The sequence below is a fragment of the Carcharodon carcharias genome, chromosome 30 (assembly GCF_017639515.1).
Source record: "Carcharodon carcharias isolate sCarCar2 chromosome 30, sCarCar2.pri, whole genome shotgun sequence".
In the NCBI taxonomy this organism is placed as follows: Eukaryota; Metazoa; Chordata; class Chondrichthyes; order Lamniformes; family Lamnidae; genus Carcharodon; species Carcharodon carcharias.
Window position 1 is genome coordinate 31,105,341 of NC_054496.1, and position 17,758 is coordinate 31,123,098.

At 42.5% G+C, this 17,758-nt stretch overlaps 1 protein-coding gene across 1 annotated transcript in view; it reads left to right on the top strand.

Moving 5' to 3' along the window:
- The first annotated feature begins 14,072 nt into the window (after positions 1-14,072).
- LOC121271374 (C-type lectin domain family 4 member A-like) overlaps positions 14,073-17,758 on the top strand; it is a 144,003-nt gene continuing 140,317 nt past the window's right edge. The window contains exons 1-2 of the mRNA XM_041177345.1: positions 14,073-14,201; positions 14,928-15,047. Coding sequence (XP_041033279.1) covers positions 14,111-14,201; positions 14,928-15,047 — 211 coding nt within the window. The 5' untranslated portion in view covers positions 14,073-14,110. The remainder of the gene's footprint in view (positions 14,202-14,927; positions 15,048-17,758) is intronic.

Here is a 17,758-nt window from a genome sequence, read left to right on the forward strand (position 1 = left end):
CAGAGGGGCATGTCAGTGGGGTGGTGAAAAAAGGCATATGAGACACTTGCCTTTATCAATCGAGGCATAGATTACAAAAGTAGGAGATCATGTTGGAGTTGTATAGAACCTTGGTGAGGCCACAGCTGGAGTACTGTGTGCAGTTCTGGTCACCACATTATAGGAAGGATGTGATTGCACTGGAGGGGGTACAGAGGAGATTCACCAGGATGTTGTCTGGGACAAAACATTTTAGTTTTGAAGAGAGGTTGGATAGACTTGGGTTATTTTCGATGGAGCAGAGAAGACTGAGGGGCGACCTGATCAAGGTGTACAAGATTATGAGGGGCATGGACAGTGTGGATAGGGAGCAGCTGTTCCCCTTAGTTGAAGGGTCAGTCACAAGGGGACACAAGTTCAAGGTGAGGGGCAGGAGGTTTAGGGGGGATGTGAGGAAAAGCTTTTTTACCCAGAGGGTGGTGACAGTCTGGAATGCGCTGCCTGGGAGGGTGGTGGAGGCGGGTTGCCTCACATCCTTTAAAAAGTACCTGGATGAGCACTTGGCACATCATAACATTCAAGGCTATGGGCCAAGTGCTGGTAAATGGGATTAGGTAGGTAGGTCAGGTGTTTCTCACGTGTCGGTGCAGACTCGAGGGCTGAAGGGTCTCTTCTGCACTGAGATTCCATGATTCTGTGTTTCTGTGTGATTCTGTGATTCTGTGTGATTCTGTGTGATTCTGTGATTCTGTGATTTTGTGATTCTGTGTGATTCTGTGTGATTCTGTGATTCTGTGATTCTGTGTGATTCTGTGTGATTCTGTGATTCTGTGTGATTCTGTGATTCTGTGTGATTCTGTGTGATTCTGTGATTTTGTGTGATTCTGTGTGATTCTGTGATTCTGTGATTCTGTGTGATTCTGTGTGATTCTGTGATTCTGTGTGATTTTGTGTGATTCTGTGATTCTGTGTGATTCTGTGATTCTGTGATACCAAGGGCAATCACTCTCACCTCACCTCAATTTGTGAATCAGAAGCCGTAATTGACCAATGTTGCAAGTTCCTTCAAGTGATCAACATGCCTGAAGACAGGATGATCTCCAAGTAACCATGCATCTCATTATGAAACTCAATCTAACCACCCCTCCTCCTCTCCCCCTCTGCCGCTGTATCTGCTGAGTTGTAGAATTCACACCACAAGTTTAACAGGAACACATGGCCGTCCTTCCTGTACTTGTGACATCCCTCTGTCTTTGGCTGCTTCCTCTTCCCAAAGAACAAAGATGTGGCCATGCTATTGGCTAACTCACTGCTCCATTTCTCCCGGGTTTGTGCAGATCTTTCTTTGTGATAATCCTTTCAGGAATATTCTTCCTGCAAACTCTGTGATTATTGAGTAGTGGAGGGGTAAAGTGACCCTTTGGTGTGAGGCTGCTGCCAGGAGGGCACCCCTACCAGGCTTCAGCTCTAGTGGGGTCATGCCTATTGCTAATAAGATCCCACCAGTGCCATCAATTTACCCCTAAATAGGCAATTGATGTCTCCTAATTAGCATGCTGTCACAGCTGGACAGGCAGCAGCTGTTGCACTCACCACCACCCCTTCCACACCCGGCAAGAAATTTTGGAGACGGGACCATGTTGGGCAGCTGCACCATCGTGGGATAGTACTAAGACTTCCTCACGCCCAACTCCTAAGCCGCCTCTCTGCAGTTGACAAGATCCTGTCCTCAAAGAGCCAGCAAAGACACGATGAGCCCACTGGCCTTATTCTGTGCTGTATCATTCTACGTGTCTTTGAAGATCCTAGGGGAAATCACAAAATTGTCAAATGCTTGCTGTGCCGATTAACCCACTCCAGGCCACGCCAGAAGAAGCACCATGGATTCTCCGTTTGTTAGTAGAGGTATGCATGGTTCTGGGTTGTGTAGTATTATCGTGACTATTTCTTCAACATGAAAGTAGCTTCACAAAATTACAGAGCAGGCTTTGCTCAAAATGTGTTCATAGAGTGAGGAGATCCAGTTATGAAGATGAGTGGGGTTCATATGAATGTGGCTGTTATGACACAGCAGCTGGTAAAGGCTGAGTTATTTAAAATCCCAGAGGGAAACTTTAAACAACTGCCATAAGCTATATTTTCAATTGTTATGTTTGAGATACATAGAAACATAGAAACTAGGAGCAGGAGTAGGCCATTCGGCCCTTCGAGCCTGCTCCGCCATTCATTATGATCATGGCTGATCATCCAACTCAATAGCCTGCTCCTGCTTTCTCCCATACCCTTTGATCCCTTTCACCTCAAGAACTATATCTAACTCCTTCTTGAAAACATACAATGTTTTGGTCTCAACTACTTTCTGTGGTAGCGAATTCCACAGGCTCACCACTCTCTAGGTGAAGAAATTTCTCCTCATCTCAGTCCTAAATGGTCTTCACCGTATCCTCAGACTGTGACCCCTGGTTCTGGATTCCCCCACCATCGGGAACATCCTTCCTGCATCTACCCTGTCTAGTCCTGTTAGAATTTTATAGGTTTCTATGAGATCCCCCCTCATTCTTCTGAACTCCAGTGAATATAATCCTAACCGACTCAATCTCCCCTCATATGTCAGTCCCGCCATCCCAGGAATCAGTCTGGTAAACCTTCGCTGCACTCCCTCTATAGCAAGAACATTCCTCCTCAGATAAGGAGACCAAAACTGCACACAATATTCCAGGTGTGGTCTTACCAAGGCCCTGTACAATTGCAGCAAGACATCCCTGTTCCTGTACTCGAATCCTCTCGCTATGAAGTCCAACATGCCATTTGCCTTCTTTACCACCTGCTGCACCTACATGCTTACCTTCAGCGACTGGTGTAGAAGGACTCCCAGGTCTCGTTGCACATTCCCCTCCCTCAATGTATAGCCATTCAGGTAATAATCTGCCTTCCTGTTTTAACCAAAGTGGATAGCCTCTCATTTATCCACATTATACTGCACCTACCATGCATTTTCCCACTCATTCAGCTTGTCCAAATCACACTGAAGTACCTCTGCATCCTCCTCACAGCTCACCCTCTCGCCCAGCTTTGTGTCATCTACAAACTTGGAGATATAACACTTAGTTCCCTCATCTAAATCATTAATATATATTGTGAATAAAAACAAAAAAACTGCGGATGCTGGAAATCCAAAACAAAAACAGAATTACCTGGAAAAACTCAGCAGGTCTGGCAGATCGGCGGAGAAGAAAAGAGTTGACGTTTCGAGTCCTCATGACCCTTCAACAGAACTGGGTGAATCCAAGGAGAGGGGTGAAATATAAGCTGGTCTAAGGTGGGGGGGGGGGTGTGGTGGTGGGGGGGCATTGGGTGGAGGGAGAGAAGTGGAGGGGGGTGGTATGGTTGTAGGGACAAGCAAGCAGTGATAGGAACAGATAATCAAAAGATGTCACAGACAGAAGAACAAAAGAACACAGAGGTGTTGAAGTTGGTGATATTATCTAAACGAATGTGCTAATTAAGAATGGATGGTAGGGCACTCAAGGTACAACTCAAGTGGGGGTGGGGGGCATAAAAGATTTAAAAATAATGGAAATAGGTGGGAAAAGAAACATCTATATAAATTATTGGAAAAAACAAAAGGAAGGGGGAAGAAACAGAAAGGGGGTGGGGAAGAAAAATCTATATAAATTATTGGAAAAAACAAAAGGAAGGGGGAAGAAACAAAAAGGGAGTGGGGATGGAGGAGGGAGTTCAAGATCTAAAGTTGTTGAATTCAATATTCAGTCCGGAAGGCTGTAAAGCGCCTAGTTGGAAGATGAGGTGCTGTTCCTCCAGTTTATGTTGGGCTTCACTGGAACAATGCAGCAAGCCAAGGACAGACATGTGGGCAAGAGAGCAGGGTGGAGTGGAGTGCAGGAGAGCATTTTAACACTCTTGCTCTCTTGCCCACATGTCTGTCCTTGGCTTGCTTCATTGTTCCAGTGAAGCCCAACATAAACTGGAGGAACAGCACCTCATCTTCCAACTAGGCACTTTACAGCCTTCCAGACTGAATATTGAGTTCAACAACTTTAGATCTAGAACTCCCTCCTCCATCCCCACTCCCTTTCTGTTTCTTCCCCCTTCTTTTTGTTTTTTCCAATAATTTATATAGATTTTTCTTTTCCCACCTATTTCCATTATTTTTAAATCTTTTATGCCCCCCTACCCCCACTAGAGCTATACCTTGAGTGCCCTACCATCCATTCTTAATTAGCACATTCATTTAGATAATATCACCAACTTCAACACCTCTGTGTTCTTTTGTCTGTGACATCTTTTGATTACCTGCTCCTATCACTGCTTGCTTGTCCCTACAACCACACCACCTCCCTCCACTTCTCTCCCCCCATCCAACCCCCACCCCCCTCCACCCCACCCTTCCCACCCCCCCACCACCTTAAACCAGCTTATATTTCACCCCTCTCCTTGGATTCACCCAGTTCTGCTGAAGGGTCATGAGGACTCAAAACGTCAACTCTTTTCTTCTCCGCCGATGCTGCCAGACCTGCTGAGTTTTTCCAGGTAATTCTGTTTTTATGTTGTGAATAGCTGGAGTCCCAGCACCGTTCCCTGTGGTACCCCACTAGTCACTGCCTGCCATTTGGAAAAAACCCGTTTAATCCTATTCTTTGTTTCCTGTCTGCTAACCAGTTTTCTATCCATCTCAATATACTACCCCCAATCCCATGGGCTTTAATTTTACACGCTAATTTCTTATGTGGGACTTTGTCGAAAGCCTTCTAAAAGTCCAAATAAACCAATCGACTGACTCCCCCTCATCAACTCTACTAGTTACACCCTCGAAAAATTCCAGTAGATTTGTCAAGCATGATTTTCCTTTCGTAAATCCATGCTGACTCTGTCCGATTCTGCCACTGTTTTCCATCTGCTCAGCTATTAAATCTTTTATAATGGACTCTAGAATTTTCCCCGCCACCGACATCAGACTGTAATTCCCGATTTTCTCTCTACCTCCCTTTTTAAATAGTGGGGTTACATTAGCTACCCTCCAATCTGTAGGAACTGTTCTAGAGTCTATAGAATCTCTGAAGATGACCACCAATGCATCCACTATTTCTAGGGCCACTTCCTTAAGTACTCTGGGATGTAGATTATCAGGCCCTGGGGATTTATCGCCATCAATCCCAAGCAACTCTGCATTCAGAAATGAAGCCACCAAGCCCCCATAAGTTTTTTATGTAAATTAAATTACACATTTATTAATTTTACAAGGTATTAAACAGATACGCATCTGCAAATTACTACCATAATAACTATTAAATGAATCCCCAAATTAATCACTCCTAAAATCTTCACCAAGGCAACAATAACACATAGAATTTAAACAGGCACCAGTCCAAGTACATTTTATCTTACAAATTCAAAAAATGTCCCTTTCAATTTGTTCCTTTGCAGACACAGTTGTAGGGCTTACAGGCTTAGATCTCACATGCCTCTGACCTCTATACACAAAGCTCTGTTCAGTATATACTCAGCCTTCCCTTTGAATGTAAATTCTCATTGTATCACCAGGCCCTTTGAACTCCACCTCTTCTAACAATAAAATGCCTTTCATAGTACCAATTTTATTAGTAATATAAACATATCATTTGGTGTCTCCTAGCTAGGTACAAGATTTCACCCTCAGTCATTGAATGGTTTATTCAACAAAATGCAAATGTACTCTTTACTTCACTGTTTAACATCTCAAACTTATTATACATCAAAGCACCCAGACTGTTTGGCTTTAATCCAATTAACACACAGCCAATCAGAGACACAGATATAGCGTCTACTACAAGTCCAATTTAAAATAATTTCCAATAACATTATACACATTAATATCTCTTCATGACATCCCCTTCCCTATTGAAAAATGAACTATCCTAATTCTAAAAAACGGCTTCATTTTTTAATAACCCATCTCACACTATCTCCTATACTTATTACACTGTCAGATGTGTGCAGCAGCATAACAATAGGTATACACAAGTCCTTGGTATCAACAGAAATCACTCCAGTTCAGTGTTCAGGTTTTTCTAAATGTCCAATTTTCCTTTAAGCTTCAACCTCTTGATAACACATCTGTGAACAAATTCTCTCTACCAGCAACATGTATAATCCATAGATTAGGTGGTTGTAGTAATAGACTCCAACTGAAAAGTCTTGCACTTTTGTCTTGAAATTTGTCCAAATACTTCAATCGATTATGGTCTGTATAAACAATTGCCTCTGATGAATTGTTTGCAATATCAATTTCAAAATGCTGCAATGCTAACACAAAGCCCAAGGTTTCTTTTTCGATCATTGAACATCTTCTCTCTTGTACATTCAACTTCCGTGAAAAATATTCTATTGGTTCTTCAATTCCAGTGTCATCTTCTTGTAACAGTACAGCCCCAATAACTATATCCCTTGCATTAACGGCCAACTTGAATTGCTTGGCATAATTGGGTACTGCCAAAGCTGGTGTCATAGTTAATAAAGTTTTCAAACTGTCAAATGACTTCTGACACTCCAGGGTCCATCGAAGCTTCTTGTTTTTTTTTAATAATTCAGTCAGTGGAGCAACCACTTGGCTAAAATTTGGTACAAATTTCCGGTAAAACCCATTCATGCCCGGAAATCTCAAAACTTCTAATTTTGATGTAGGCACTGGGAAATTCACAAAAGCCTTGACTTCTGCATCTGTCAGAGCCACCTTACCATGTCCAATGGTATGGCCTAGATACCTAACTTGCGCTTTTGCAAATTCACATTTAGCCAAGTTCATCACAAAATTAGCTTCTTGTAATCGAGAAAATAATTCCTCCAAATGCTGTAAATGCTCCTCCCACGTAGGACTGAAAACAATTAGATCATCAATATAAACAGCACAATTACTTTGCCAGTCTTTGAAATGTCGCAGGTGCATTCTTCATACCAAATGGTATGACTTTAAACTGATGTAGTCCATTTGGTGTTACAAAAGCTGATATATCCATTGCTTCTCCGACAACGGTACCTGACAATATCCTTTTAGTAAGTCAACCTTAGTGATAAACTTCAATTATCCCACTTTCTCAATGCAATCTTCCAACCTTGGTGTAGGATATGAATCCGCTTTTGACACCGCATCAACCTTTCAATAGTCCAGATATTGTCTTTGTGTTCCATACAGTTTCAGTACCAGTAAAATAGGCAAACTCCAGTTTCTGCAACTAGGCTTAATGATATCATTTTGAAGCATGAAATCAATTTCTCCCTGTACTTATGATAACTTTGTCAGATTTAATCTATAAGGATATTATCTTATCAAAGGTGAATTTCTACAGACACATCATGTATAGCTAAAACTGTCCTCCCCAACTTATTTCCACAAATAGGTTTGTGTGACTCCAATAGCTTTTCCAAATCATTTTGACACTTGTCTGGAAGGTAACTCAATATTTCATTTAAATTTTCAAGCACCCCCTCATTATCGAATTTGATTAGAGGAAAATCAATTTCAGAGTCCTGCATTTCTACCTCTTTCTCATTATCCACCCTCAGTAATACCTCTTTTTGTTCCTCTTCCCTGTCAAACTACTTTTTAAGCTTATTTACATAACACACATTCTGCTTCTTTTTTCTTTCTGGAGTATTTATTAAATAATTTACTTCACTCAATTTCTTTTTACCCCGTAAGGTCCACTACACCTTGAATTTAATGAATCACCTAGAACTGGTAACAGAACTAGCACTTTCTCTCCAGAAACAAAACTGTGAGTGGTCACTTTCTTGTCTGCCTTCATTTACATTACTTACTCTGACATCTTTGAATGTTCACTAGTCAACTCACATGCTCTGTTCAATCTTTCCCTGAAATTTGACATGTAATCCAAGAGAATTGTTTCTGAATTATGACCCACCAATTTATCATGAATCAATTTCAATGGTCCCCTTACCTCATGACCATAAACTAGTTCAAAAAGGCTAAAACCAGTCAATGCATTAGGAACGTCTCTAATAGCAAATAACAAGAATAGAATTCCTCTACCCAATACTGTGGATATTCCTGACAGTACACTCTTATCATAGTTTTTAAAGTTTGATGCTCCTTGTGACTCCGAATGGTAAACTGTTGACTTAAACTGTTTATCCCCAAGCTATTCATTACTTCCTTAAACAGCTGTGACATGAAATTTGACCTCTGATCTGATTGTAATTCCTTTGATAAACCATATCTTACAAAAAAAATTAGTTAACTCTTCCACAATCTTCTTAGCTGTAATATTTCTTAAAGTTATCACTTCAGGAAACCTGGTAAACACATCAATTATTGTCAATAAGTACTGACTCCCACTGTTAGTCTTAGGGAGGGCTCCTACACAATCAGTCATAACCCTAGTAAAATGCTCTCCAAATGCTGGCATTGGAATTAAAGACGCTGGCTTCATCACTGCTTGTGCTTTCCGTTATTTGACATGTATGACAGGTTCTGCAAATTTGAGTACATCCCTCTGCAATCCTGGCAAAAAAATACTTCTGTATTTTTTCCTGTGTTTTCCTAATTCCTAAATGTCCTCCCATTGGGATTTCATCTGCAATCCTCAGAATCTCATTCCTATACCCTAATGGGATAACAATCTGATGCACCTCACTCCAGCTTTCATTTGCTGAGAGATTGTCCGGCCTCCATTTTCTCATTAAAATATTCCCCTGAAGGCAATAACATACTGGAATACATTTTGCATCTGTTTCTGAATAACCTTTCTGATATAACTGCTTCAACTGCAAATCATTTTTTCCTATAACTCCATTAACCTCCTTGAGTTAAACACTTCGGCTGAACTGTCCTGTAGTCTTTTCTTCTCCGCCGATGCTGCCAGACCTGCTGAATTTTTCCAGGTAATTCTGTTTTTGTCCTGTAGTCTTTCCTCCTGAACAATGTTATCAAACACAGTGCCATCTAATGGATTTCAACACCTTCTTCTTGCTTTTGATCTGCGTGCCCTCCCTATGTATCTTGTTCTTCCTGATGAGCTTTTGATCTTATCACACAATCAGGAAACAATCCAGGGTGCTCTCTCTGTAACACCTCAGTTGAAAACACTTCTACAGGCTGCTCAAATGCCATAGGCATCACCCACATTTGTGACCGAGCTATATCATTACCTGGAATAAATGGAACCCCTGCAATGGGCAAGTTTTCTACTACTCCAACAACTGGTCTTCTATTTGCTCTTTAAATTTACCTTCCATAATGGAATAGATTTAGCATCTCCATGAACCCCACTTATTGCTCATGCAATACTCCCATTGAACAACAAATATCACTATCCCACATTAAAGATTGACTAGCCCCTGTGCCTCTTAAAATTTTAACACCTTTACCTACTCCACCCTGTACACATTAAAAGACTTTCCCTTCACAAACAAAGTCTTTAAACGTTTCTGCAATCTGTTCCTCAGAATTTTCTTGGGTAAATTGTGAACACATTCCCGCTTCTTTACCAATCACTGAATCTTCCTGTTTTACCTGTTCACACATCAATGGTTTTCCCTGTGTCTGAACCTCAGAACCCACAGCACTTTTATTTCCAGAGCTTTTCTGCACCCCAATAACTCCAACAGATTTTCCCAGTAATTTCCAAAACACTGAATTTGTGTGCCCCAGTTTATTACAATGAAAACACTGCAATTTTCAAATGTCACTTTTATCGTCAGGACCTTCCTTTTTATTATGAGAAAATACATCTTGGGTATTGCCAGCCGCTCCTTCTCTTCCCTGACTATCTACCTTCCACCTTCCTTTCACCTTCCCACTTTCTATAATTTTCTGATTTGAAAGGGTGATGAGAGAAAAGTTTAGCTCTATGCACTAACTCTTAATCATCAGCTATTTCTGCTGCTTGCCTTACAGAATCAACCCACTGTTCCTCCACATGAGTTCTCACTACCGAAGGGATTGATTCTTTAATTTCTTCCAAAAGGATTACTTCTCCAAGAGCTGCATATGTCATCTCTATTTTTAACATCCATATCCATCGGTCAAAATTATATTGTTTTACTCTCAAACTCAATATAAGTTTGCACAGGCTGTTTTCTCATATTCCTAAATTTCTGCCCGTGTGCTTCAGGAACTAACTCATATGTTCTCAAAATAGCCTTTTTCACCACATTATAATTCACCGATACATCTTCAGGTAGTGAATCATATACCTCACCTGCTCTACCCATCAACCTGGATTGCATCAACAATGCCCAGTTTTCCTGTGGCCATTTCATCTGTTTAGCTATCTTCTCAAATGAAATAAAGAATACTTCAACATCTTTTTCCTCAACCTTTGAAAGAGCCTGTACAAATTTAACCATCTCCCTTCTGAGTTTTAGGTTAAAGGCTTTTTCATCATCAAAACTCTCCTCGGGATCCGAGATCTCTTTTTTAACTTCCAGCCTTTTAAGCAGCTATTCTCTTTCTCTCTCTTTCTCTCTTTCCTGAAATTCCAGTTCCAGTTTCCTTTCTTTCTCCTGCCTTTCTGCTTGTTCCCTTTTAAATGTCATTTCTCTTTTTTTTGCTTCTAATTCAAGCTTTTTTTCAGTTCCTTTTCTTGTTCAACTTCAGGCTTCTTCATTTCAAACTGAAGTCTCACTACCTCCACCTGTGACACACTAGTATCAGGTATCACTTCCACCGTAGGTGCTGTGCTATACTTTTAATTATGTCTGATTTCCTAGCCCCCACAGGTAACCCCAATTTTAACTTATCTGCCAACTCTATTAACTTACTCTTGGTGCTGAATCTTGAACAGTGGACCTGCCCGTCCAAGCTTAAGGTTGGCGGGAAGGCAAAGAGCCCAGGCGGCCTTCAGATAAAACATGAAACCTCATCCATGGGCGAGATGAGGTTTCATGAGGGATTTAGAATGTTCGGAAATTTTTTAAATAAAAGTAATGGACATGTCACAGCTCATGTGACAGTGTCACATGAGGGGACATGTCAGGAAAATTTTTTCTTACCTTTAATAAATTTTCAAAAGTTCAACAGCATGCACGAAAGAGAGCACAGGCCTGGTCAAGGAATCCCCCCCACCCATGATATGTGCACAGGGAGCGCACAGCGCTTCCAGGTGAATATAAAATGGCGGTGCGCCACCAACTGGGGGCGCTGATCAGGAACCCACCCGCTCATGCCCGCTCCCGCAGAACCCCCCCCGACGGAGTGGAAATTGCTGCCCTTGGTTATTTTCTGCAACCTAATCGAGTTATATCTTCTACTCCCAGGCAAGTTTAGCAATTTCCAAAGACAGTCTCACCACTTCTTAAAAAAAAAGCCTCACCAACTCCTGAATTCAAAGTGCTTCTCATACTCATAACCTTAAGATTCACCAATTCCAAATCAAACAAGGAATCATGAATATTATCCTGCCTAGAGCACCCATTTGTTGTGACACAGAATTTGGTAAAGGCTGAGTTATTTAAAATCCCAGAAGGAAATGTTAAATAACTGGCATAATCTATATTTTCAATTGGCAAGTTTGAGATGCAACTCGGAATTCAGAAATGAAACCATCAAGACTCCAGAGGTTTTTTATAGAAATTAAATTAAACATTTATTAATTTTACAAGGTATTAAACACATACACATCTACAAATTACCACCATAATAACTATTTAACAAATCCCCAAATTAATCACTCCTAAAATCTTCACCAAAGCACCAATAGCCCAGAGGGAAGAATTTTGCCTTTGACTGGTGGGCTTGGCAGGTGCAGGTGGGGGCAGTTAGGAAGCTGTCCACTGCAGCGCGATTTTATGCTGGTGGGTCAATTAAGGCCCGCTCAGTGTGAAACGTGAGCGGCAGTGTTGAGCGCTGCCCTTGCGGGCCGGGGGGTGGGGGGAGGGGGTGGTGGTGGGGAGGTTGCTGGGGGCTGGGGGCAGGAGGGCGAGTGGGGTGAGAGGGTCGAGTGTGAGCTTCACGCATGCACGTGAGTGAGCGCTTTGTAATCTCCTTGAGGCTCAGAGCTGCGCCAGGGAGATGAAGAGATATGAAAAAAATAATTTAAAAATAAAATTGTAATGAAACATGTCCCCTCATGCGACTCTGTCACATGAGCAGGGACGTGTTATTATTGAAAAATTAAAGTTTTTATTTCATTTTTATTTGCTTTTGGAAACCTTATCCCGTCCGTGGATGGGGTTTCCAAAAAAATGCATAAGCCGTTTGGCCTTTTTGCCTGCCCGTCAACCGTTAGGTTAGAAAAAGTAGTTAGTTGATTACTTAATGGCCTTAACAGGCCTTTTAATTGTCTTCAGGCGCGCAGCCAGCTCTAGCGCATACCCACTGACCCAACAATCGCACAACTGCGTGATAACATCGGCACATTCAGCCGATATCAACGTGTGTCATTTCACACTCAAGCAGGTCAGGTGTGCCCCATCTGACGAGCGAAAATTCCTGCCCATTGAATTTAAACAGACACCAGGCAAAGCACATTTTATCTTACAAATTCAGAATAAGGTCCCTTTCAATTTGTTCCTTCGCAGACACAGTTGTAGGGTTTACAGGCTTAGGCCTCACATGCTTCTGACCTCCACACACAAAACTCTCCTGTACATACCCAGCCTTCCCTTTGAATGTAAATTCTCATTGTATCACCAGGCCCTTTGAACTCCACCTCTTCTAACAATAAAACCCCTTTCATAGTACCAATTTTATTAGTAATATAAACATATTGCTTGGTGTCTCCTAGCTAGGTACAAGATTTCACCCCCAGTCTTTGAACTTATTCAACAAAATGCAAATGTAATCTTTACCCCTACTGTTTAACAACTCAAAACTACTATACGTCAAAGCCAGGGTGGCTGGCTTTAATCCAATTACTACACACACACTATCACACACAATATCTCTTCATGACAGTGGCTGATAAACCGGAGAAACAGGAAGTCAAAGTTTGGGTTGGTTCCTCATCCTTCCTCACACATCACCTAGCTTGGGTAAGAGATCCTGTGTAGGAGTCCCTCCTCTACAATGATGGCCTCGCAGCTGTACCACAGTATTTTTGAGCTTTTTTTTTTGAAGTCTTCAGAAGGTGCCTTCACCTTCATGTGCCATCATAGTTCATCGCTTACAGTGGCAGGTGCTCCATTGGCCCAGCCAACTGTGCAACATGCCCACTGTCGTTAATTGAATGGGGCTCTAGGTACAGCTTCTTAACTGTCTCTCTAGGAAGACATCACACTCTGGTAGACCTCAGAAACATTGGGGTTAGGACCTGGAAGTGGACCCGACATCTAATGAAAAACAAAGCTAGTAGGATCCTGCCCTATAAGATCTATCCAACTATTCCCATTGTTCCCCCAGCCCACCCCCCCCCACCCCACCCCCCCCCCACCCCACCCCCTCCCACCCTACCCACTGTAACTTTCCCCTAATGGCTGAAAGTTGCTCCATTTTAAAGCATCAAGTTCCCTTTGGCTTCCACCACCCTTTCCCACATTCTGCATTGCAACAACTTGCTGAGTAAAAATGGTGTTCCTCATATTGCCACTGGCCTTTTTACCAATGATCTTCAAGCTGTGTCCTCTGGTTACCAACCATCCTGTCAGTGAAGCAGTTTAAGGTCAGAGGAACATAAGAAATCAGAACAGTGATATGCCAGTGAGCACCTTAAGCCTCCTCTACCATTCTATAGCAACCCCATTTTTATACCCAACCCCCATACTCTTTGACCCCATGGAATTCCAGTGGAATGGGATTATGCAATCAATGGAATGGGAGCAGACACTCAAAGGAAAGATGTTGAAAGATTTCTGTAGATGAACAGAAAGACCTGGAGGTTCAAATACAGAATTCTGTGAAAACTAACCTACAAAAAATGGTCAATTATATTTTCAACAACTGATTATAGAAGGGGCATTAAAAACATCAACAGCAGAAACAAGTTCAACAGGGAATGGATACAAGCCCATGCCATCATCAAAAAACAGAAGTGTTAAAGTATCTTGATGCCCCATCTGGCATAATCTGTATCTGTGGTTTTTCAGAGAAAACATAACATGCAGAAAAGGAACTGTGAGAAAAAAGTTACTTTTCTGTAATCATCTTTTGAGAGAACTAGTTCTTTCAGCTGAGAACATGGAGCTGGACAATGTTTATCTAAATTGTGATCAGATTCATCACAATCAACCAAAAAGAGGCAGAGGAAAAGAGGAAAACTTGAAATCAGGTACAAATCAATGATCTTACTATTACTGTACAGGGTATTCAGACCTTGTTAATTCACTAGAATTAATTTTCATTGACATTCAGATGAATTCACAACAGTGAAAAAGTAATTCCTTGTTGATTGAGAGAAGTCCTCATTAGGAAATTCCACTTCTTTGGAAGAAATGATGGACTTTAGAGCTGAACAATGAAATATCGGAATAGGGTTGGAATCCCTACTGTGACCGTCCCTTTAAGGGATAGTGAAATAACCAATGAACAGTGAAATAAAGCAGTGGGGTCAGAATAAAGCTGTGACTGCCCTTTTGATGGAGTTATTGACTCACACTGAAATCTGTGGCGAAGACTTTAAAGTAAAGACGCTGATGAGCTTGGTGAAATGTTGAAGAATTGAGAGCAGAGAGGTGTGAAATGGGCAATGGTGTCTATTCCTTGTATGATGCAGATTTCATGAGTAAATATTTAGTGTCACTGTTATGTAACTATCCATAACTTGCATCATTTCAGTTTTTTGTCCAGTTTAGTCTTTAAGCTGGCGTTAATGAAGTTCTTAAATTGAAGAAAAGTGTGCTCAGTGGGCCCAACTGTACAAAGCTTAAAACATCCGGTGTTGACAGCAACACTCGGCTCCCCTTCTCCAGGGCCAAATGAGAAAAGGTTTGGAGTCTTTTTAACAAGGTGGGTCCCTCTAATCCATTCGGTGATGATCTTCTGTTACACTCTACAGAACAAGGTGCCCAATCAGCAGAGTCCGCCCGAGGAAAATGTCCATCTCTGGTCATCTACATTCTCCTGGGTCTCTCCATCTTGCTGTCTGTGGTGATTCTAAGTACTGCAGTTATACTATGTAAGTTATGTGATTTTTCTTGAACTATGGAACATTTGCTGCAAATTCTGCAATGACAATTAACAAAGTTAATTCAAAGATAAGGATGAATGAACATGTATTAATAATACAGCAGTGAAGTGAGGCTGGGTCATGCGAGTGATGATGGTGAAAGGGGACGTGGAAGTTGGACTCTACTCAATGTGTGTCTGTTTCACCCATTGCCGTGCCACCCTCCACCCCCACCTCAGTCAATAACCCACAAGCTGCCTTATCGCCTGATGGCCATGTTTACCCAAACAAGGGTACAGGTGGAGCAATTTTTGGCACACAATTTCCAAAACCCGGAGGATGTCATCTAAGAGAATCTGAACACCCCGAGAGCACGTATCTGAGCAGCCCACCTCTGCCTTTTCTTGGGCTGCACCCATTACACGTCATCAGAAAAGGAAGAGCAAAGCTTCGTAGTTACACCGGATACATGTATCTGGGTGCATGAGGAAATTCTGTGGGCTGGATCTTCCGGATCCACCGGCTGTGGGACTGGAAATTCCCTCCCGAAGCCAGCGGACCTTTCGCTGGTCCGTCATTTTTTCCGTTCCTGTCCGTGATGACTCCCACAGTTTGTGGGACCGGAAAGTCCCAGTCCCAGTTCCTGTTCTACAGTTAGATCAGATAAAAATTGCTCTGTTGCATCGATTTCCTGTTTTATCCATTCTTGTGCGCTGGGGGCAAGCTCGCTTCTGACATGTTTGATGATAATAGAGAGGACATGATCTAATGGGGCTCAGTGGGATGGATAGTCGTTGGCAGGATTGCTTTATGTCGGTGGCATTGGTGGAGCGGGGTTGAGTAAAGTTACCGTTGTAAATGCTCATGACCTGGGTGGACCGTTGCAGCCTAACTGAACCTTGCACTGACAAGTACATCCCTGACGTCCCAGCAGCCGGTAAGCAGGCCGTTTTGCAGACTGAGTTTTTATTGCCGTCTTTCCGTGGGCAGGATTTGTCGCTGAGCGGGTGGGCGTGTGCCCAACCTGCTCCAGAATAAAATGGCGAGTGATGGGGCTCAGGCAAGCGGGCGTGGCTCTGGCTCCGCCCTCGCAGGACATTTTGGTCGGCAGGCGCGTGCGGGAGTCGGAGCCACGCCCGCCATCTATTATGAGGCCAGTTTAGGCCATTAAAGAGGCAATTAAGCTGGATTTTACACTGCCCTGAGTGATTTCGCGCTCATCGTACGGGTAAAGCCGGCAGGCGGGCAACTGGCAATTTGCTAAACCTCAGCTGCGGGCAGGAGAAAAAGGATCAGCAGCATTGGCAGCGTGAGTGGTGAGGAGCTTTGGAGATAGTCTGCTGCTGCTTGCTTATTGGTGCTTGGCAGCTTCGTCTCTGTTTGGATCTTCATTGTTAGCATTTCCAGCCTCCATTTCAGGGCTCACTGGTGTCTCCAAGACCCCCTGAGGATTCCAACCATGTGAACTCTTCCAGGTATCAGACAGCCTTCCATTACCCTGGTACTGGGGATTGTGGTCTCCACTGGCGGCAGCTCCTCTGAGGAGGGAGAGAGGGGCAGAAGGGAGAGGAGGCCAGGTGTCCCAGTGCAGCCTCCAGGGGAGGGCCCTGGGGAGGAGTGGCGCAGGCACAAGGGGCGCGGAGCCAGCAGCTAGTCTGAGGCAGAAGGGGCCGCAGAAGATGCCACTACCCTGCTGCCAGGGTTTACAGGCGGTGATGCAGCTACCTCAATATGTCTGAGGTGCAATGCCGAAGGAGGATCCATCTGTCAAGGGAGACAGTGACCTCCATTTGTCAGATAATTGGGCCTGAGATCAGCTCCGAATGTGTGGGTGGACACCCCATGACAGTGGCTCTGAAGGTCACAGTGCCCCTGTTATGACACAGCAGTTGGTAATGGCTGAGTTATATCAAATTCCAGAGGGAAACTTTAAACAACTATCATAACTTATATTTTTAAGTGATATGTTTGAGGGGCAGCTCTAAATTACGGAATAAGACGACCAATTCTCAAGAGGTTTTGTATCAAAATACACAAGGCAATTATTAATTTACACAAGTTAAACATATACACATGGCTACAAATTACTACTATCATAACTTTTTAACAAATTCCCAAACTAATCTCCACTAAGGCAACAACAACCCATAGACTTTAAGCAGACACCAGGCAAAGCATTATCAACTTACAATTTTGAAATGAGGTTTCTTTCACTTTGGTTCCTTTGAAGACATAGTGTTGTCTTACAGTTGCCTAGATGTTACATGCCTCTGCTCTGCATACACAAAACTGTTTTCTGTTATACCCAACACTTCTCTTTGAATGTAAATTCTCATTGTATCACCAAGCCCTTTGAAGTCCACCTCTTCCAACAATAAAACCCCTTTCATAGTACCAATTTTATTGGTAATATAAACATATTGCTTGGTGTCCCCTAGCTAGGTGCAAGATTTCACTCCCGTTCTTGACTGCTCTATTCAACAAAATTCAAATGAACTCTACCTTACTGTTTACACCTCAAAACTACTATACATCAAAACACCCAAACTAGCTGGCTTTAATCTAATTAACATACACACAGACACATCCAGAGGCTAAACCTCTATTTAAAAAATACTAATTTCCAATAACGTTATAAACATTAACAGTTTCATGACAGGCCCTCAACTTCTTTGCCTCCGGCTCTTTCTTCAGAAAATTTTCAGTGAGGTTTATTGGAT